Source organism: Sceloporus occidentalis, unplaced genomic scaffold, assembly GCF_023333645.1.
Source record: "Sceloporus occidentalis isolate IW3139 unplaced genomic scaffold, rSceOcc1.0.p SCAF_25, whole genome shotgun sequence".
NCBI classification, from domain to species: Eukaryota; Metazoa; Chordata; class Lepidosauria; order Squamata; family Phrynosomatidae; genus Sceloporus; species Sceloporus occidentalis.
Genome location: NW_028317005.1, coordinates 8,409,745 through 8,432,983, shown reverse-complemented (window position 1 = coordinate 8,432,983; position 23,239 = coordinate 8,409,745). Strand labels below are relative to the sequence as shown.

Below are 23,239 nucleotides of genomic sequence, written 5' to 3'. Positions count from 1 at the left end.
ATTGTGGAGGAACCGATTCAGTTTAATAATGGGACCGAGCCTTCAATACCCACAAAGAACCCTATTTTAAGTGATCGCATTTAACCCGTTAAGTGTTGGTTTGGCCAAAGCTATTCCACTGTAGCGTAAAAGAGGATGGTGGCACCAAATGGGTTAATTAGATCAGAACAACACCGTTTAATCTGGAGAGCCCCATTCTTGAATGCATTTTATACAGTGTATTCCAATTCACAAAAACTCTTATTTAAAGCCATCAGCATCAATGTAGACTCGATATACATAGCAATCACGATGAAAACGTCTATAACTGCATATAAAACCTGCAATAAAAATAAAATATCCATAGGAAAAAAAACACCATTAAAAAAAAAATATATATATATATATATATATATATATATATATATATAAAAAAAAGGTCTTTGATCATTAGGTATCATTGAAAAAGTTGGGAGGAATCTCCCCTGTCAGTGGCGATCTCCTTTTAAGATGTCAAACTGCGAAAAAGTGTTCTTTTAAAATTTTGAAAAAAAGGAAATTTAGGGAAGAGCTATAGAATGGCAAATAAATGGTTAAGGGTGTCGGGGTGACAGCTGGGGCAGCGCTTCTGAGGCACTGCTCTGTGAAGCTGTTTACAATCCCCATCTTTTCACTGTCACATCGAGCCCTCTCAGTCCTCATCCCGCTAAAATTAAAAAAACACGAACTCGGAGGAAAAATCACCTGAAAATCGCTCCAATCGAGCCGCCTTTTCTCTAGGAGGTTCCCTGAATTTTTTGCCGATTTTTCGAGGTGTCCCAAGGGGTTGACGATGGATTTTAGGGGTAAGAGCGGCTGTTTTTCCGCGGGATGCACAGACCCTGTCTGCTTCCAGCTCGGCTACTCCACTCGAAAATGGCGCCCAAAATCCAAACTCGAACCGAAGTTCGTTACAAACGCGCACTGGATTCTGGGAAGTCACAATCAGATTTGAAAAAAATAAGGGCCGGCTGCCATTTTCCAGTAAGGGAGCGCTGCTAGTGACGCGGGCCGACTACCGCTCCCCACTGAACCTTCCGCTATTGTCACTTATTGACAGACTCACTAATAGTAGGAATTATACGCGTTAACCGGTAATAAAATACACTTAGTTAAGAACGAAATTCAGCGGTTTGAAAGGGGTGTAACTTCGTTGCGGAGCAACCAAGATAGGTGGAGTTGTGGGCGTTCCACTGTGAAAGCACTCCACTGTGGGCTGACCGAGTACTACTCCTTCCCAGCCGAATGGATGCGCATAGTGATTGGTCAGGGTTGCGGCACGTGATGTTTATGTGAAGTTAGCCTACTGCCTTCTTTGACGCTAGCAAAATGTATAACATTTCCGTGATAAATACACGATCGTTCGCGGGTTATTAGGCTAAAGCTCTGACTTTTGAGGTCGATATTATACGCCACACCGAAATGTATAATCAAGTCACAAAACAAAGGAGAGCGCTTATCATGTATGAACATCTCCCCATTCAAACATGGGCGCTGCTGCTTCCTGGGAACCTATGCTGCAAATGTCTTTATTTTACCGAATAACTTTTATGTACAACGTTTACAAAATATCCACATGGGGTTCCAGTGAGAACCGAAAAATAGTTTTCTTGCATGGCGTGAATTGATCTCGCGGTAGTACATGCTGCGTAGCGCTACTACTATGTATTTTGGTGGCAGGCATTCAGCGCTTAATACCGCGGTAGTCTCGCGATAGGTATCCATAGAAACGGAACGCAGATTCAGGGCTGGGGAACCGTTTCGTGAAAGGCTGGGTGAGGGAGGCCTTCGTGGCTCTTGGCGGCGTGATGGTGGTGTATTCCCGGTGAGGCCTCTTAATTTAAGGTGCTAATTACTTCAAATAGTCTGCTTATATTTATTAATAACATGCATGCTTTTATAAGTAATAATGCACGATGAATGCAGTACATGGGTTCTATCTATCTATCTATCTATCTATCTATCTATCTATCTATCTATCTATCTATCTATCTATCTATCATATATTATCCATCCATCTATCTATTATCTCTCTATCTAATATTCTATCTATGTATCCGTCTATTCAGACACGGTGGTATTTATAGAATGTCTTTGGTTGTGTTTATGAAATAATTGTTGCGTGCCCCTACTTAATCTGGTTCCATACATCATCATCCCTGGGATAATGTATCGTAAGAAACAATATGAAGAAACGAAAAAAGTATTTTTATTATACGTGTAACATTCTTACTGCCGCTCACTATCAATCGTGTAAAATAATGTTCTCATCATGACAGTGTCGCTGAATACTAAATCAAGATACATACTCACAGGCAAACGTGAAAAAGCATCTACTCGCCTCTCGCTGTCAAATGTTTTTAGCATTAAAAGTTATTGGGTCTTAATCTTTACCTAACATTAGATAAGGTAAAGTGTATGCCAGAGAAGTGTATGCAACAATCAATGGCCATGTGAGAAAAAAGGAATAGCCCCTTTAGATTCGGAACCTGCTTATGCTGCCTTTAGTAGTTATTGATGAGTCTCTCACAGCCCGTTGAAGGAATTTGGGGCCAGTCCGGGGCATTTGTGGGTTTCTGATCATGAACTGCTTGTTTCAGGTCCTGCAGCAACATTTCAGTGGGGTTTAGATCTGGACTTTGGCTACGTTTCAAAATGTTACTTTTCTTGTTCTTCTAACTATTACAATGTAGTACAATGTAGAATTCATGGTTTCTTTAATTACAACAAGTTGTCTAGCTCCTGATGCAGGACATCTCCAAACCATGACACCACTCCACCATACTTGGCCATAGTTATATGGTGCTTCCACATTTTAATTAAACATCCATAGATGGTTGTTTAAGAATGCTTTAGGAGGATCCATTTTTTTTGCGCTATTAAGATGATCATTCATGTACTTCTCAAAGAGTGGTTGTTACTGCCATTGGTACTCTAATGGGATCACCAACCTTGTCCAAGAAAAAACCCTATGTGACTTCCTTAATGATTGCCCCTTGAGAGAGTTTGGGAAAAGATTCACTACTGTCCCATCTCCATGTTTTCAATATGGCTCTGTAAGTGCTTCGCTGGAGCTTCAAAGCCTGCAGTTTCAAGACTGAAAGTACATCCACATCTGTTTTCCCATAGGTTTTCAAGAATGTCTTTTGAATGCGGTGTAATGCTACTTTGGATCACTGTGTTCTGACGGCATCAGAGCCAACTTTATAGAAAGACAGCTTATTCTTTCAATGTGCTGCCAGCTGCTCCATGAAGGTCAACGTGACCATGCAATAGTAGCTGCTGGTGGCTTCTGTGTTTTCTGTTTGGCTCTTACATCTATGTGGAATTTATCGAGTCCTGGGGTACCTACTCCTTTATTGTGGCATTTTCCAGCTGACATATATGCTTTGATCCCTTTGGTTGGATTCCTCTACACCTAGACTGATTTCATATGTTATGTTCTCCAAAGTGTAGTAATATAATTACAAGGGAAGCAGTGTAAACCTCAGGCTTATATAAAAATACATACTTTATTCTGACCTTTTTTCTTTCTTTCTTTTTCAGATGAAAAGCCTACATTTTTTTTTTAAGACACTGACTGATTGGCTTCTGTTTTTCATTTTTCCTTGTAATTGGAAGAAATCACAAAATGAGACTAACAACATCTTTATTAAAAGAATCAAAACATATCCTTTGCTACAGAAACCCATGTTTTAGTATACCACCTTTCAGATATGAACTTGAATTCACAACAAGTAACTGTATGGAAAATTCTGCTGCAGAATGGTGGACGGGTTGTGTAAAAAAAACAAAAAAAAAACATGGGGCATATTTAAATTGTACATTAAAGGAATTATTGACAAATAGGTTGAATAGAACGACTTCCAGTGGATTATTTTTAATGTGTCTAAAGATAACTTGAATGATGACATTAGAGGCACCTACCCAGTTGTGTTATCCAGAAATGTGTATCTTGCCAGCTGCCCCAGTGGAATGAACAGATAGTGTGAAGTGCCATGGGTCACTGGCCCACTAGCCATTTTCCACATATGTCATGTGGACTAACATGTGTCAGACCTGTTGACACATTTTACGATGGTTGAATGAAGTCCCCATTAAATTACAGGGAACTTTAGGAACAGCACCTACCTTGTGTTGTAGAATTATGGTGAGAGCTAAAGTCGCTCCTATTTGCCTATTACTCACTCTTTAGAGCCTGAGTTGCTAATCTTTCTGCTTTTTTTATTTAAAGTAAGAACTTATAGCGACTTGCATTAAAACTGTTTTTCGACAGACCTCGCAAATAGAAAAAAACGTGTGTTCACATATATATATATATATATATATGTGTATATGTGTGTTTGTAATATATATATATTATATAATGTGTGTGTATGTATTCTAAATCACAAAGTGGATGTGACGAACAGATTGCTGTCACTTGGTTTATGTTTTTTCCCATCACCTACCTTTACAGTTTATGTTTATATGACTGTGTATGATTCCTTAATTCCTCTGTACATAAGGAGCTAGTAAGTTGTGTGGGGTGGACCTCTGCTGATGAGTTGTATTCTTGCGGTGATGACCACCAGATTCTGAAATGGAACTTATTAAATGGCGAGACAACCTTGGTGGTGAAACTCCCCGATGACGTATATCCAATTAACCTTCACTGGTTCCCCAGGAATATTGGCAACAAGAAGCAAGCACAAGCCGAGATGTTTGTGCTCACCAGTTCTGATGGTGAGTGTTTTTTTTGTTTTATTTTTTTTACACCAGTGTTTCTCAACATATTTCAAACTAAGTAAACTCGAAACTGTTCAATCAGTTAAAGGGTCAGTCATTCCCAAAACTGTTTTTTTTTAATTTTTTTTTATTTTTAATGCACAATGGGATCTGATTTGCATGAAGTCCTATGCGTGTTTTTTTTACGTTAGTTGAGTTTTTTTCTGCATCAGTAGCTTTGAAGTAAAAAAAAAAAAAGAGTTGCAAATCAGTACAAGGAAATAAAATAAAAAATCAGAAATGCCTTGTAAACTTGAAAGGCAATCTTGAAAGAGGATACTTCTTTGAAACCTATTAGAATAAATAAATTGTATAAATAAATACTTTTTTATTTAAAACTAATAGTAGCCCTTTCTGTGCTGGAGCTGGCTGCTGATTATAATTATTTTTTTGTTATTTCTTTCATACATTTCAACAAAGTAAGTATTAGGTAAACATTTGTGAAATACATTAGAAACATAACATTTTGTAATGTGTTATTCACTTTTTATGTGTGTAATTAACAATTTGGGTTTTTTTGGTTTGTTTTTTTTAGGAAAATTCCATTTAATTTCTAAGTCTGGAAGAGTAGAAAAGAGCGTGGAGGCCCATCCTGGAGCAGTGCTTGCTGGACGTTGGAATTATGAAGGAACGGCACTGCTTACAGGTAAGCTGTAGTCTCCAGTTAATTGTTTTTCTTCATCAGCCCTTTATAAAGGTATCACTTTCTTTCAATGTACACACGTGATATGACATGTCCCCCCGACTAAAAATAAACAGTTTTTGTAAAAATATTTATTTTTTTATAAATAAAACATGGGCTTGTTAACTATTGTGGACTACAACTCCCAGAACCCTCGGCTCTAATGATTGAAAAGAGGTGTCCTGCTTGAAATACCTATTTTATGCCGGTATCCAGTTTCTTTAGCATAGGTATGGCCGTTATCACTTACATGCGCTTCATGGGAAGAGTACATGTATGTACAACAAAAGAGCAGGAGAGGACAGTCACTTGTCAGTCTAAGGGTAGCTCATCTGGCCTTCTATCCCAGTAATAAAGCAGCAGAACATATTTAGCATGTCATTTGCACTGCCTAGTCCCGGTTAAAACACATTTACAGAAAGGAAACCTGTAGAAGGAACATCAAATGCTGACCGAACTTCTTGTCTCTTAACACCCTGGTAGCTTTATGTAGGAATGCAAGCAAAACACACAAAAGCTTCAAATAACGGCCGTGTTTTTATATGGGTGTTTAGGCAGAGTATTGTACCATGCTAGCTGTGGAAAGAGAGTGATCTTCCTTCACTAGAAATAAGGAGCCCAACCCCAGGAAAAATAGCCCCATAACATTATCCCTTCTCCACCGAACTTTGCCCAATGCAGTCAGGCAGGTAACGTTCTCCTGGCATCCGCCAAACCCAGACTCGCCCATCAAGCAGCGACTCCGCAGACTATTTGTCACCACGGCTCCAGAGTCCAGCGACGGTGTGCTTTATACCACTTGATCCAACGCTTGGCATTGTGCTTGGTGATGTGAGGCGTGCATGCAGATGCTCGGCCTTGGAAACCCATTCCATGAAGCTCCCGACGCACAGTTTTTGTGCTGACATTAATGCCAGTGGAAGTGTGGAACTCTTCAGTTATGGAATCAGCAAAGTGTTGGCGACTTTTATGCACCATGCGCATCAGCACCCAGTGACCCCGCTCTGTGACTTTACGTGGACTTCTGCTTCATGGCTGTTCCTAAATGCTTCTGCTTTCCAATAATACCGCTTACAGCTGAGCATGGAATATCTAACAGGGATAAAACTTCACAAACTGACTTATTACAGTGTTTGTGAATGCAGACTGCATGGCTAGGTACTGGATTTTATACACCTGTGGCAATGGGTCGGAATGAAACACCTGAATTCAATAATTAAGAGGTGTGTCCTCTTATCCATATGGTATATACAGTATGTATGTATATATATATATATATATATATATATATATATATACATACACACATCTTTTTTAAAGTAGAGCAACCCAGGATGCTATTGCCCCACCACTATGGTTCAATGTCCCTCCTAAAGTACGGTACTGCGAGGTATGCTCTGAGGCTTTTCATCCATTATTTGTATATAGAATCTACACAGAATGAAAACAGATAAAATTGGTTTCTAATCTCTTACATCTTGTTGTGTCTGCAGCTGGTGAAGATGGCCATATAAAAATTTGGTCTAAAAGTGGTATGCTGAGATCCATATTATCACAGAATGGTAAGAGACTTCTCCTATGTAGACCTCTTTTCCAGATGCATAATTTTACTCTTGAAATGTGAGACAGTATTGAAACATACTAGTCAGTAGAATACATAGGAGTCAATGTACTATATAATTTATATCGTAAATCATAAAAGGGGAGTAAACTTGTTGGAATGCATTGTAAAAGTTATTGATGTTCCTATTCCCAAGTGCATTCACCATGCTCGGGTTCAAACATCCACTTCTGTTTCATAGCAAACTAGATACCGATCATATTATCATGATAGTTAATGTGGACAAATTCACAAAACACAAGACACATGAGTGTGTATGTGTATATATATATATATATATATATATATATATATATATATATATATATATATATATATATATATATATAATACAACACTTAAAAATATAAAGTAAAATAGAATATGTGTTACAAGAAAAAGAACAATTGGATTATTTAATTTGTTTAGCTAGGCAAATCTATGTGGGCCAGAATCCAATGCCCAGCTCGCCGAGAGTCAAAAAGTGATAACATGCGCCAATCAGACGCAAAGTCTCTCCTCTAGTATTTTGGTCCTTGCGCCATCCGTTCACATATACATTAGGACTGATGCATCATCTTTGCATTGCATGTGTTGTCTCTCTCACCTGTATTGATTTGCAGTGATATTATTTTGATCTCTTTATGGGCAGGTATATGTGCTGCATACTTTTTTTTTTTTTTTTTTACCCATTTATTGATTGTTTTTTTTCTGTGTATTTAGGTTCACCAGTTTACTCAGTAGCTTGGAGCCCTGATTCTGAGAAAGTGCTCTTCCCAGTAGGAAAGGAACTGATAATCAAACCACTGCAGCCAAATTCCAAAGTTATCCAGGTAACATAATCGTATTCACTGTGCACCAAGAACGATGAACCCTGTAATGCATTATGTTCCTATGTCCAAGAGGGCTACAAATAAACGGAAACATCACTGTTTTTAGAAAAAGGCATCTAGATTTTGTAGTGTCAAATGTTAGTTTGATTTAGAAAATAATTCATCATTTTTATGTAATATCCTAGTTTATTTCACTGTTTTTGAGAGATTACTAATAGTATTTTGTGATTTTAAAAAAAACAAACTAAAAGAACATATATTTTTCCTTAATTCTCTTTTTACTAGTGGAAAGCCCACGATGGAGTCATTTTAAATGTTGATTGGAACTCAGTAAATGATCTCATCCTATCAGCTGGTGAGGACTGTAAATATAAGGTGAGCAACAAACCATAAGTCTGTCTTTCTGTCTTTTTTTTTTTTTCCTTGTTCTGTGGTTATTGCTTCCATCTTGTACTGCACCAGATGGAACTGAACATTTAGACCATACTGTCCATAAATATGGATTAAATTACTAAATACTTTTTTTTTATTCTATGTATTGAATCATTTTAGCAATTTTTAAATTTGTGAGATACAAATGATAGTTTTACAAATGACAAAGCACAAAAGCAAAAAAATGTAAGTAAACCCTTTGGAATTAGCTGGTTTTCTGCATTAATTGTTCATGAAATGTGATCTGATCTACATCTAAGTCACAAGTAAGAAAAACAACATGTGCTTAAACTAATAACACACAAACAATTATAATCATTCATGTCTTTATTGAACACAACATTTAAACAATCACAGTGCTGGTGGAAAAAGTAATTTTAAACTGGTTGAACCTCATTTGGCAACAATAACCTCAAACAAGCGCTTCCAGGAGCTGCCAATCAGACCAGCACAATGTTCAGGAGGAATTTTAGGCCATTCTTCCTTACAGAACTGCCATATTCTTAGGATGCCTGGTGCAAACGGCTCTCAAGGTCATTCCACAGCACCTCTAGCGGGTTACATTTTGGGCTCTGGCTGGGCCTCTGCAAAAGGCGGCTTTTTATTCTGTAGTAGATTTACTTTTATTTTAGGGGCATTGTCCTGCTGCATCACCCAACTTCTATTGGCAGACAGCCTGTATACCTTGAAAAACTTGATGATGGCAAGCTGTCCAGGCCCCAAAGCAGCCCTAAATAATGATGCTTCCTTTACCATAGCAATATTTTCAGCTGTAGCCCTTTTTATGCCTTCCAGTTCTTCTGGAATAATCCAACCTCAGTTTCATCAGTCCATAAAACATTTTCCAATCAGCCACAGTAAGGTTTCTTTGACAGCCAAGTTTTCTTTGACAGCCAAGTTGTGGACTGTCAAGGTGCTCTTCGGCAAACTTCAGGTGAACAGCGATGAGAGCAGTGGCTTCCTCCGTGATGTCCTGCCGTGGGCTCCATGCCTGTTCAGTGTTTTGCATATAATAGACTCGTGGACAGAGATGTTAAAAGGTTCCAGTGATTCCTTGAAGCCTTTAGCTGTTACTCTAGGGTTCTCTTTTTATCCCCAATGAGTTTTTAGCATTGTGTCCCTGGAGTAATCTTGGCTGGGCGCCCACTTCTAGGGAGAGTAGCAATCATCTCAATTTATAAACAATATGCAAATCAACAATTTTTGATAGTAGGCCTTGTGAGATTTCTTTTTTGTGAGATATGGTTCACATCAGCAGATGCGTATGTCAAAGTAGCTCAAAAACACACCTCTAATCCCATTTCATTAATTGCTAACTCCTGACTCCAATTAGCTTTTGTTGAAGTGATTAGCCTAGGGGTTCACATACCTTTTCCAACCCACACTGTGAATGTACGAATGATGTATTCAGTGTGGACAAGAACAATACAATAATTTATATGTATTAGTTAAGAGATTGTGTTTGTTCATTATTGTTACATAGATGAAGCTCATATCATATTGTATTTATAATAGCAGAAATAATATGGAGGATCCTGCAATCTCAGCTTCTTAACAATGGGTTGCTATATTAATTATATTTCTCAATTACAATTTCTCATTTACTATATCACTTATAGTGCATATCATCATAGTTCATTAATTTGAAACATAAATTACATTCCCTTTTAACAGATGACAAGTTGAAATTCTTGTAGTTGTATTCAGTCCTTCTGCATGGATGTAAATAGCTGAATTACAGGTGGCATAGTAACATACAAAATGCAGGTTTTTCCATTTTTTTAAAATAAAAAATGTTTGAGCTAAACCAATATTAGAATAGTGTTCAGTTATAATCTGTTTGAGTCCGTGAATGTAATCCAGTACTACTTGTTTTTGTTTCTTGATCATAAAGATGTGATTTTCTCTTTGTTAAAGAGGAATCACATGTGTAGATATGTTGCCTTTAGCACATCTGTTTGTAAGGAGGCCAAAATAAATGTGTGCCACCATTTTTATTTTCTTGTGACCTCTGTTGGGAGAGCACATCTGGTAATGCTATCTGCCCTCAGAACTGGATTGTATAATCTAGGGCAGTTAAACGGCAGCCCTGCAGCTGTTGTTGGGCTACTTCTCCCACAAGCGTTTAAAAGTCTCCAACAAAATCCTAAAGTGATTTGAATTACAGTCGAAGAACACCTGTCGCTGTGTTCGTAAAAAGCCTTGAACACCTTTTCATCCCAAACGTTCTCATCCCCTAAGTGATATCAGATCAGTAAGAATTGTTTTGATTTTGCAAATTTGGAAGTGTGTATATTTTATTTTTGGAAGGTATGGGACAGTTATGGACGTCTCCGATACAGCTCAGCTCCCCATGAGTATCCGATAACTGCTATTTCCTGGGCGCCCGACGGAGAACTCTTCGCTGTGGGATCTTTCCATACATTACGTCTGTGCGATAAAACTGGGGTAAGTAACAGTTTGCGGGTAGAGCAGGGCGGGTATGCACAATTAAGTGATATTTCTAAGCAAAATTTCAGTTAATCCTATATAATAAATTGTGTTTGGGAAAATGACTCCAATATCAAAACCACCCTGTAAAACTATTCGTTTCAAAAAAAACAAACAAAAAAAAGACACCCAAGGGTATGTTTGTAGGGCCGTTTTGATACTTTTCAGTGAACCATTTTACCATTATAACTCTATCATATATTCAGCAGTATCAACTTACCCCCAATTCAAATTGCCCCATTTTTAATCCCCTAAAAATGAGTCAACAAAGTGTATTTTTGTATATTTCATATTTTTTAGGTGACTGGGATGCCTTGTAGGGAGTGGGAAAAAGAGTTTTACATTTTTTACTAAAGTGTTTTTTGTATATTTTTCCTTTTTTAAACGTAATTTTCTATTACATTTTTTATACACTGCGGGGTGCGCATTACCTGTAAGGGTTCCCCAGCACAGCAATCAGGGAGTTTGCTTATAGGGTTCCCCTCTACAGCAATCTAGGGAATCATATGGGGAACCCCTATGATCGTTGTGTGTAGACCTATAACATAGGGTTCCATCATACTGGCAGCATACACTTCGATCAGTCAGGGAAATACTGTGGCACCACTCCCTGCTACATAAAGAGGATTCCCGTTCGGGCATTTAAATCCCTGCAGAATGTAATTGCACTCAGTTTGACAGCTTGAGCTTCCATTCACCAGCAGGTAAGGTATACGTCCTCAAGGACCAGTTTTTTGTGACATATCCTCTACACCACCGGTTGTTAAGGAGTTAAACTACTCTAAGTGCTTTAGTAGGCATTCTTCAAAAATGAAAAAATAAATAAAGCACTTGCCTGTGGTGAAAGCTGCAGCTGCCCTCTTTCTCCATGGTCCAACAATTCTCGCCACTGATTGCCTGCAGGACATTGTTATCAACGGGAACGCTTACCACGTATGTGCATGGGGGTCTGGTCAGACTCCTGCCTTCTGTGTACGCCAAGCTAGTTCTGTAGCTGACTGGAGGTAACTACGGTATATCTCATTCAAGGAGGGTATTTGGCCGAAGATGGCAGAATGGGCAAAATATTCTGCAAATCCCCCCCCCCCCTCCGTCAAGTATTTGCAGGCTGGGCACTGTGGAAATGTAAAGGAACCATACAGTTTTCATATGCATTAAAGTGCCCTTACTCATCACCTTACTCAGCCTTTTAATAACCACGAGTCTGAGTAAAGTAAAGAGTGAGTGAGAGTTCTAATCAAGCTGGACTCCAGTAATATCTCTGATTGTGTGGGGTGTATATTTGCTGTATAAAGACGTTTGTATTTTTTTTTAAATATACTTGTAGATAGTGACCATTTCCTTTCATTTGTCCCCTGTTTAAACTCGAGCTATTCTGCTTCTTACCTTTTGTTTCTGGAAGTCCAAGTTGTTAAGTGACTACTTGTTATTTCCATTGTACAGCGCCGCACAATGTGATGGCTCCATGTAAATGAATAAATAACAGCAATCTTAAAATGAAAACAATCTTTAATTTTGCAGCCACAAGAGTTATCAATTGCTCAGAGTAATTGTTGCAATACCAGATATCCCTTCCAGGGACACTGGAGTGGGGAAGCCCTTGTGTATTGTGACTTCTGGGAAGTCAAAAAGAAGAATTTACCGCCTTCTGCCAGAATCAGACAGGTTCATCAACATCATATGTTAGTGAATAAACACAGAAGTGTAGTAATGTACAGTAAACAAAAATTTAATGGCTTCTGCCAACACATTGGGTTGAAAAAAAGCCATCTTAGATGCGATTGTGAGAAAAGGGAAAAAATAGGCTTGCTTTTTTACCCTTAAGTTGCAGGTCCACCAGTCGGAGGCTATTCCCAACATCCAGCGAGCTATAGAGCACCTGAATGTTGGTGGTGTGGAGTGGGGGTTACACCAGAGAACATCACTGTGTCTGACAGGCTTAGATTTATTATAAACGTGTGGGGATAGGATTAGATCATTCCCTCGGGTTGGATGTCTTTCAAAGCAGTATAGAGTTGTGTTGCTTTGACGCGTTATTGTGTTAGAACGCCAGGTGTATAAATGACTCCTTTTCATCGATTTATATACAGACATCAAGTTCCTTAGTGCTTCAAACAAATATGGGGTAAATAGATAGAAGAGTAGATTTGTCAATATAGACCATAGCGTGTCGGGAGATGTGGTTATGGGTTATAGTAAGTTCTGAGTGGCGTTGTTTTGATATAGCTGTGAAAAACTCATGTCCTAGAAGATGACCTGATGAACTCCTATGTGAAACTCTAATGCATCTTCTCTGTAGACTATTAAAAGCCAGAAAGAGGGAGACCTTCTGCCAGTTAATCTGGAAGGATTCCTGTTGCCAAGTATTAACAGGAGGTGGACAAGCTGTCTGAAGCACTGCATGAAACAAGTCAGACTTCAGCCTGCCTTCTTAACCCCTTCATGACAAATGCATTAGCCACCTTGAAGGCAGGAGCTTTTTTAACCATAGGTTTATTTAACCATAATTTCCTTCTTCGTAGTTAGTATACCCACATGTATAGTCCATCATTTGGTAAAATAGGCACAATTTACTCATAGTGCGTATCTGAGCGCATCTGAGCGCCAGGAAATGACATCATATTCCAGCGCTTAGATGCCGCATGCTGGTACTGAGGGAAAGCCCAAGGAGATGACTTTGCTGGTGGCTGTGCTCACCGATAGCGTTGGCGTGAGAAGACTGCAGTTGCCAGTTGCTGGACCCACATGGGCAGGTATTATACACAGGCGTGCATTATACCCAAAATCTTACAGTATTAAAGAATAGAGAAAACAAATGGGAAAAGGATCAGATGCCAATTTATTTTCATAAGAAACATCATCTGAGTACAGTAATACCTATGTTTGCAATCAATGATGATATTGTGGTGGCATCCCTAGGGTCTGTGTATTTATATATTTTTAATAGTTTTTTCTTTTATATATATATATATATATATTTTCTCCTTTTTGTTTAAAGAGGGTAAGGCTAGGTTTCCGCTTGTTTTTTTTTTGCTAAAAACGCCCATAATAACGCCAATTCAGCCACACGGTGTTTTTTGTGTGAAAAAAAACGCTGCGGCCAGATGTTAGCTGTTCTTCAATAGGAAATCGCACAATGCCATATCCACTTGGCGTTTTTCTGTTTGGCGTTTTTTCAGTCCTTTTTGGCGTTTTTCTGCTTTTTTGGGCTCTGTGGCAGTTTTTCAAACTCGCAGCATGTTGACACTCTGGCGTTTATTGCAAGGAAATCTTGGCCTTTTTCTCCAATAGAAGTCTATGGGAGAGAAAAAACGCCATGAAAAAGCCGTGTGGGTTTTTTGCCTTGGCGTTTTTTATGGCGTTTTTTTCCCCACAGTTACAATGCAGAGGATGGACCCAGTATCTGTGTGTCCTACGAGAAATAGGCTGGAAACAAACAGTTTCACACAAAACAAAGTTCATATTGAATTTTACACCATTTGGAACAAACATGCCATTACAAACAAACATACCCAACTGGATCCTGCGCGCCAAAAGCAACAGCAAACAATTTGCACCATCATTTGGGGCCAATCTTCCTAGAGGAGCAGACATTCGGAATAAAGCATGCCGTACAAACCACAGAAAAGAGAAAAAAGGGTCCGCCGGGGCGAGTTTAAGTAGAACTCTACCAAGGAAATGACATCAGGAGGGGGCAGATACTTGCCATTTATCCTAATCCCTTTTAGCTGGGTGACAATTCTAACGTGTAAAGGCTGGAAAAACTGCCTAAGGTCAAAAAAGCAATTTCCACAGAAAGGCTAAAACGCCAGAAAAAAATCCAGAAAAAACGCCAAAACGCAGGAGAATGCAGTGGCAGTTTTCTTGTCGTTTTACATCAAGAAAACAACGCAGGACAAAAACCCAAGTGGAAACCTAGCCTTAGAACTCTGTTTCTCCCTCTTCTCCTTTATCCCCAATGTAGCTGATCAGCAGCAAAATCAGCAAGCTATATAGCCCTTCATTTCTGATTGTTATGACAACTATGTAATAATTGGTTAAACATAAACCTTTCTTGATCTACAGCATGTGTGTATCTTCCCTTTCAGTTATTCTAAGGTGAACACAATGATTTCATGTCTTTGTGGGTTACAGAACACTTCACCAAAGGCATTTTAAGAGTATTGAAGCCTCTGTGTAGGGTGGCGGATGGAAATCTCTGGGAATGAGTTTCACACTCCCTCTGCTGGACATCACGCAGGCTCTTCGACTTCTACTATAATTTAGTAAAAGAGCATGTACTGTCTATCTTCACATTGTCAGTACTGTTTTAGTCTGCGATTTCACATTATTTGTAAAACTGGATTGGGCAAACAAGGCCAGATTAAGGTGATTGGGGCCCTGGCCCACTTTTACAAAAAAGACTCCTCTTTTCTTGCGCCAAACCATTTTCCCACCATAGAATTCATGTAATGTCAACACAAAAACAGGTTATTGCAGATCCCTCTACTTTCCTTCATGATGTCACACCTGTTTATATTCACCATTGGCATCACACCATGTCCCACGTAATCTAAGGCCCAGACACTGCACGTTTCACTGTAAAACAGGCACTGTGCACATGCAGCCAAATGAAGTGCCGATCTGTTATGACATTGGACAGGACTGTTATCAAGTGTCACATTCCAGGTCAAAAATATAATATCGAGCAGAACATAATGTTACCTATACCACTATTTAAGGTCCTCTAACCTTGCCTCTCGTTGCGTTTAGAACCAACAAAGTGTAGCAACTCCACTGCGGTAGTCGTTGCGTCCTGGGTGCCTCAAGCCATCGTATAGATCAAGAAAAAAGAAAAATCCCAAACAGGCATATATTACCTGTTAACAATGAAAACTGCTGAGTTCAAAAATAAAAAAAATTATTCCTTAAAGACACAGGACTAAAAAAAAAAAAAATTCCCATTTTGTAAATGTCGTTAGACTAAGTCGTAAGTCATGGACCTCTTTTCATGACGTCCCATTCGTTGCAAAGAGATTAAAGTACTCGCGTAGTACTTTAATATGAATTCTTCTTTAGAGATTGCTCTCTTAAGGGCTGTAACATTTCATGATGCCAAATTGTAGGTTTTTCCCCCCACTTGCTAGTTAAGAGGCAGTCTTACCCTCGATTCAATATAGTTTTAAGAAGTAAATAACACTTTTTATTTGGTAAACACTTAAAACAATGGCACACAAACATTTCAGATGCTTCTTTTGCTGCAATGGCAACACAGCTTTTCAACCTATCGATACCTTCTCACGTCTGAAGCCTACAAATAATACCTGACAAAATGTGGATGCGTAAACATTTGACTATTTGATTAGAGCATTATTTATGGATATTGTTTGTGAATTTAGAAGTAGTAGGCAGTATGTTTTTATTCCATTTGATACTCAACAGAGTAGATTAAAAAAAGAAATGCAGTCACTTCGAACATCACCTTTAACGTTATCTACGGCAGCCTCTTGTATGGGGGAAGCGCGTATCATATACATGATATATGTGTGTAAAATATAAGGCTGACAGCTAGCAGAATAACTAAAATAAACTAACTGAGATTTAACTAGAAAATCAAACTCTAAAAGTAGCAGAAGTCTGTTGAAGGATGGAGGTTGAGACAAGGCTAATAGAGCTGAGTCCAAACAGATTCCTGAGTCAGCAGAAGCTAGCACTTTTTCTTTCTCTTCTAATTCTTCCTTTTTTTTTTTTTTTTTTTACTTTTTTTCATCTGACCTTCAGGCAAAATACAGGCCAGGATTTTTATCTCCTGCTCCAAGGCTAAGGAAAAAGCCAATAAATTAAGATGAGTACAAAAATGTACAATCCTAAAAACGTTTGAAATTATGGGTTAAATTACCTTAATTTGGCGTTTTTGAAACATGTTGGGCTGTAATCTGTTTGAAGTTATATATACTATTCTCCCTTATTTTTCCCATATTCCCAAATCAGACTATGAAATGAGAGGAGATAAATGCCATTGTCTGACTTGAAGGGCCTCAGACAGGCCCTCTGGCAGAGTCATTAGTTTTCAGCCATTAAATCATTATCTGCTAAGACAAGACAAAGGTGCTCCAGAGAGCCCAGCTTCTCTTTCTGTGCCAGATTCGGTTTCTTTATTATACTATCTACGGGTCTTGTGACACCAGACACTCATAGAAGCTTTTACTTCAGACATGAGGCTTTAATTAAAGAGTCACTATTAAATGGCACCCCTTCCAAAATCACATGATCACATGTTTTCATTGCTAAAGCTAAGCTGTTTTAATATATATATATATTATATATAAAAACTAAGGGTTTTCCATCACCTTTACCCACCATAACTTTACACACACACACATATATACCGTATTTGCTCGATTATAAGACGAGGTTTTTTTCAGAGCAAAGGGAGTGTTAAATGGGGGGCATAAGGCATTTCTGTAGTCAGTGCTCTGTGAAATGCCTTTTAACCCCCTTAATGCCGGTCTGCCTCCAGAAATGCCTTAAACCTCCCAATAAGCCACTCTACCCCATAATATAATTTAACCCTCTAAATGCCAGAGTGGCATATAGGGGTAAAAGGCATTTCTGGAGGCAGAAGGTGCTTAGTCCGGGCAGCGTGTAGAGCTGTACGCGAATCGCGTAGTCATCTACACGCTACCCCAGCTACACACCGGGGACTCAGAAGCACCGATAAGTGGGGCGGGGGGGGGGGGGGGCAGGAGGATCCAGGTCCCCTGCAGCTCTGCGGGGGATCTGGATCTTAGTTGTCTCATAGTCAGACCTATTTGAGGATTTGCTCTGAAAAAACCTCGTCTTATAATCGAGCAAATACGGTATATATATATGTGTGTGTGTAACTGATGCTATAGTAACCTAAGGTACAATAGAAAGCAATATTTTAGGAAAGGAGGTCACTGCTTGCCCCGAAGAGCTTAGGTTCTAAGTATAGGTTAGAAAATATTTTACTTACCAGGCAATTAATAAACCTGAGTACAAATATTTTTGGTATATACAATAAAAATACTGTGGTATGAGAGTATTCCATAAATTACTGTTTTAATGAAATCTGACATCTTTCCTTTAAATAATGGTGCCGTACTGCTTGTGGGTAAATATCCTCTTTCTCTTAGCAGTAAAGATTGAGATTGAACTCTACCTGCGTCGGTCAGTGCCAGCGGCATGATAGCCGGCCACACTGGGGTAACGTGCCGTGAATGAAGAGCACAGCCAGGCCACTTGCCAATGATTTTTATAAAGGGACAGCAGTATTAATAAGGGCATTACTGTTCATTTAAGTACATCATAAATACATTTTACATTTTTACAAACATTTTTGATGACCATTACCCAAGGATATGCTTAGTACACAAACAAGCTTTACACAGCAGAAATTCCGATGATTCCCCTCCACTTCATTTTAATGAAGAGATATGGCCTTGTTGTTTTTTTGTTGTTGTTTCGTACCTAGCTAGTCTTAATTAAAATTATCTGTGCTTGTCTTATTAGCAAAGCTTTACAATCTCCCCACTTCTCTAGCAAAACCTGCCAAAATAGCATAATACCAACAAAATGTATGATTCGTAGTTGAAGGTTATCTGTTTAGCCTGCATTTTGAATGCATGTGGCAAGTTAGTCAATAAAATGCATTTATATCTATATATATATATATATATATATATATATAGATAGATAGATAGATAGATAGATAGATAGATAGATAGATATAAATGCATTTTATTGACTAACTTGCCACATGCATTCAAAATTGAAGCACATGCTAAACAAGGTAACAATGATGAATTAAGAGCCTAATGTTGGATTTTAGCTAGAAGCTCACTTGTAGATTGCTTCTTATATCCCTAATGTTGACCTACCTTAAGACTTGCCAAATAAAATGAAGACTTCTGCTGAACTGAAGCCAAGGAGTGTGCTTGGCGTTAGTATAATATGCATTAGTATAAGTGCTCTGACAGTGCTGGTCTTAGAACGGAATTTCTGTGTCCAGCGGGAACATTAAATTAATCTGCAACTTAACCATGGTGCAGGTGCTTCTACTTAAACCAACTCTTTCATTGTGGAGGAAATAGGGCAAATGTTGGCAAATTTTAATTTGTTTAAATGTCCCTGACACCCCTACTAAAGAAGAATGCAAATTAAAGCATTCTTACCTATTTTCATACACATTCTTCCAAAATGATGAAGAAAAGCACTTTGCTGACACATAAGTGCAGTCCTGCTGCAAAAGCTGCCCTCTTTCTCCATGATCGAACATTTATTGCCACTAATGGGCTGCTTGAAGCTTTCAATCAGTGGCAGGAAAGTGTTCACCATGAAATCAATGGGAAGAGCTTCCACACATGCACACTGGGGTCGGAACCGACCAAGCCCTCAGCCTTTACTCTATCCCTCAGCCTTTACTCTAGCCCTCAGCCTTTACTCTATCCCTCAGCCTTTACTCTAGCCCTCAGCCTTTACTCTAGCCCTCAGCCTTTACTCTAGCCCTCAGCCTTTACTCTAGCCTACAGCCTTTACTCTAGCCCTCAGCCTTTACTCTAGCCCACAGCCTTTACTCTAGCCTACAGCCTTTACTCTAGCCCACAGCCTTTACTCAAGCCAGCACTGGAGATGACTGGAGATGAGTATATCACATGCAGGGAGATGCAGCCCGTTTACCTGGGGATGGGGAAAGGGGCAAATGCATTTGATTGTATGTAAACTACCCCCTTGCATCTGCAAAAGGACCACACAAAAATTTAAGGAGACCACACAGCTTTAATATGCATACGATGGCTAAAGTGCCGCTTAAATCTCTGTTATTGTTGATCAGGTGACCCTTATACTCAAGCTTTGAATCATGGGAGCTATGGTTGAACACCACATTGACCTTTTTATACATTTCATACATTTCACATGTTGCAGTCCAGCACTCCTGTCTACGCATGTGGGATGCTTTACTAGACAGGAGGGAATCAATAAGTTCCATAATACATCTAACGAGCTGCTCCATGCATTACATGCGTAGTCAACTATGTATGGTATAAATTTGTCCTGGAAAAAATGACTGATGTGGTAATTATATCAAAATTGAAGGTACAATAAAATTCAGTTATCCTGTCCTATGGTACCTAATTACTAAAATCTAAAGATTCCATTACCAACAATTTTCTTGGCATTTCTTGCCAAAAGAACTATTATTCTTATTTATTGTTTTATATAGCGCCATCAAATTCCATAGTGCTGTACAATGGGTAGACAGGATATAACAAGTAGTATGTAACATAACGGTTTGACTTACAGAGACAACAGGTGAGGAGGGCCCTGCTGAAACGAGCTTACAATCTAGAGTTATTTGAATACACCTAAACATTCAATATCTGTAAAAGTAAAAAAAAAAAATTATATATATATATATATATATATATATATATAACTTAAAAAGAAAAAAACTAAAATAATATAACCTAAAAAGAAAAGAAAAATGTATAGGCCTTTATAATTTCCTTAAATCTTCAGTGACCACTTTAATATACCGTATTTGCTCGATTATAAGACGAGGTTTTTTTCAGAGCAAATGCTCTGAAAAATACCCCTCGTCTTCTAATCGGGGTCGTCTTCTAATCAGACCTCAAATAGAGGTCTGATTAGGAGACTAAGATCCAGATCCCCCCACCGCTGCAGGGGACCTGGATCCTCCTGTCTCACCCCCCCCCATCATACACACACTTACCGGTGCTTCCTGCTGTACTGCCGGGGCAGCGGGTTGACGTCTACGCGATTCGCGTAGACAACGTCCGCTGCAGCCGGAAGGAGGTGTGGCTAGCAGCGGGGGTTGTCTGCGTCCGTCGCGTAGACCTTCCCCGACTGTCAGAGATCAGAGTTCCCCGCACCGGAACCGCACCGGTGCGGGGAACTCTGATCTCTGACAGCCGGGGAAAGTATACGCGACGGACGCATACAAACCCCCCCCTGCCAACTCCACCTCCTTCCGGCTGCAGCGGAAGGCGACGTCAACCTGCTGCCCCGGCTGGAAGCACCGGTAAGAGAGGGCTGAGAGGGGAGAGAGGGAAGAGAGGGGTGAGAGGGGGGGGGGGGAGAGTGTGTGTGTGTGTGTGTTAGTTAAATGGGGGTATAGGGTGTGTGTGTGTGTGTGTTAAATGGGGGCATAGGGCATTTCTGGAGTGGCGTTAAGGGGGCATTTAATAGAGCACTCTGCCTCCTGAAATGCCTTATACCTCCCTATATGCCACTCTGCCCCATAATATGCCTTTTAACCCCCTAAATGCCAGAGTGGCATATAGGGGTATAAGGCATTTCTGGAGGCAGAGTGCTCTATACAATGCCTTTTAACTCCCTTAATGCCACTCTGCCTCCTGGAATGCCTTATACCTCCCTATATGCCACTCTGCCCCATAATATGCATTTTAACCCCCTAAATGCCAGAATGGGATATAGGGGTATAAGGCATTTCTGGAGGCAGTGTGGCACATAGGGGGTCAAAAGGCATACCATGGGGCACAGTGGCATATAGAGGGTTAAAAGGCATATCATGGGCCACAGTGCCATATTGGTGTGGCAAGCCTGGGGGCAGATGTGCGTAACTGGGGGACAGGTTGGAAAATACAAGGAAATAAAAACAAAAAAAATATTTTTCTCAATCATAGCTTTTATTTAAAAAAATAGTTTACATGAATTAACATTTACTGGTAAAACTTTTTTCCTTTAGGGTCGTCTTATATTCAGGCTTTTTCTTTTTTTCCTAAGTTAATATTCAGATTTTGGGGGGTCGTCTTATAATCAGGGTCGTCTTATAATCGAGCAAATACGGTATTTGCTTTATTTTTTAAATTAAATTCTAGTTAATATTTTGTATATTAGTACAAGAATATTAACATAAGAATATTAATTCTAGATAATAGAACCAGCTTTCATCTCTTTACTAAGATTCTGGTTTCTCCAGTACATTTTACGCTCCCAAATATATTTACACGTTATTCTTTTAAATATACCTTTCCATATTTGTGTACTTTTAAGGTGTTAGGCATAGTAAACGTTGAGTGCGGTTGAGTATATACATACATTTTTTTTTCCTGAATGCTCGGGCACGGTCTTATTTTAAGGGAACTCCTGAGTGTTGAAGGACCGAAGGCCACAATTTGATGAATAAGCGTTTTACAAACCATGTGCAAAATGTTGGTGTCAGCACCCATAAGGCAATGTTAACACAGAGAGATATACAGTATGCGTAATGGGTCAAACTGTTCCAGGCACATAGGGATACACTTAACTAAAGCCAGCTGTGCCCTTCTACTAAACAGTCAGAAACAGCTATTTAGAAAAGGAGCTTCCTTCCAAATCTCGCTCCTTCGTACTGCCCCCCATACCTAATGTAAACAGAGGCTGAAGGAACAGGCACTCGATGACTTATAGGAGTGGTAGGGAGTTCAGCTTGAGTGAAAAGGAGTCACATGCCACCACAGCGATTAGTCCATGAAAAGAGCCAGACCTGCCTTTCTGCTCAACACGCTTTTTTTTTTTCTGATGTAATGCAGCTTATTCAGCAAATTGCTCCTCTGGGATTGATCAAAAACACTAGTCATGTCATTAACCCTTCCCCTACATGTGTAACTCATTATATAACTTAATAAAATTACACCCGTAGGGATCCTTTACGCGAGGAAAGTGTCCAGAGCTGTAGGCGATACTCATATTTATCAAGGAGGAACATCACAGACATGCAGACGAGCTGTAGATTATTTCTTTTCTTTTTTTTTTTATTTTAATCTAATCGGATTTTATGTCCTATAGTTTATTTTATTGTCTGCGAAACTTCAAATTTCTACTTTTTGTCCACCATGCAGATAATCGAAAAAAACGGTATTTTGTAGCACAATAACAAGATATAAAATATGGCACGCGGTTGTGATGTTATTGTTAATGTGAAAATGACACGATGATCAGAAATCATGAAGAGCTACGGTGGGATTTTGTAATAAGAATTGATTCCCCCCCCCCCCCAATTAATTCACTATACCGTTGTTGACATTTTAGGAAAATGTGTCCATCATTCTTAAACGTGATGGAAACCAAACGTTATTACGAAAGTATTATTGTGGAATTGTTTTGACAGTTTCAGATCCCTTCTTCAGGTTGGAGCTGTATACGCCACAATAACCTCCTACAGCAAAATGCTGCTAAATGAACAATTGCCGGGGTTTCTCATTAATAATAAAGTCAGCTGGGATGTATGCCCGGTCATATGTTTAAGTAGCTAATAGGGCACCAGATCCTTATCTTAGGCTCCTTTTTACATTAACCAGATCTTTTTTAAGAGAAAGCAACATTTCACATGTAGGCCCCATGTTCCAAATTGCCCAAGCTGCATATGTCAGCAATTCTTAGTAGGATTATGTA

General features: G+C 39.1%; 1 protein-coding gene across 1 annotated transcript in view; it reads left to right on the top strand.

The window, feature by feature from the left end:
- The first annotated feature begins 3,649 nt into the window (after positions 1-3,649).
- Positions 3,650-23,239, top strand: part of LOC149300366 (intraflagellar transport protein 80 homolog) — a 38,339-nt gene continuing 18,749 nt past the window's right edge. The window contains exons 1-7 of the mRNA XM_089485317.1: positions 3,650-3,686; positions 4,522-4,743; positions 5,321-5,431; positions 6,961-7,029; positions 7,791-7,900; positions 8,186-8,275; positions 10,643-10,780. Of these exons, the coding sequence (XP_089341443.1) occupies positions 3,650-3,686; positions 4,522-4,743; positions 5,321-5,431; positions 6,961-7,029; positions 7,791-7,900; positions 8,186-8,275; positions 10,643-10,780 (777 nt within the window). The remainder of the gene's footprint in view (positions 3,687-4,521; positions 4,744-5,320; positions 5,432-6,960; positions 7,030-7,790; positions 7,901-8,185; positions 8,276-10,642; positions 10,781-23,239) is intronic.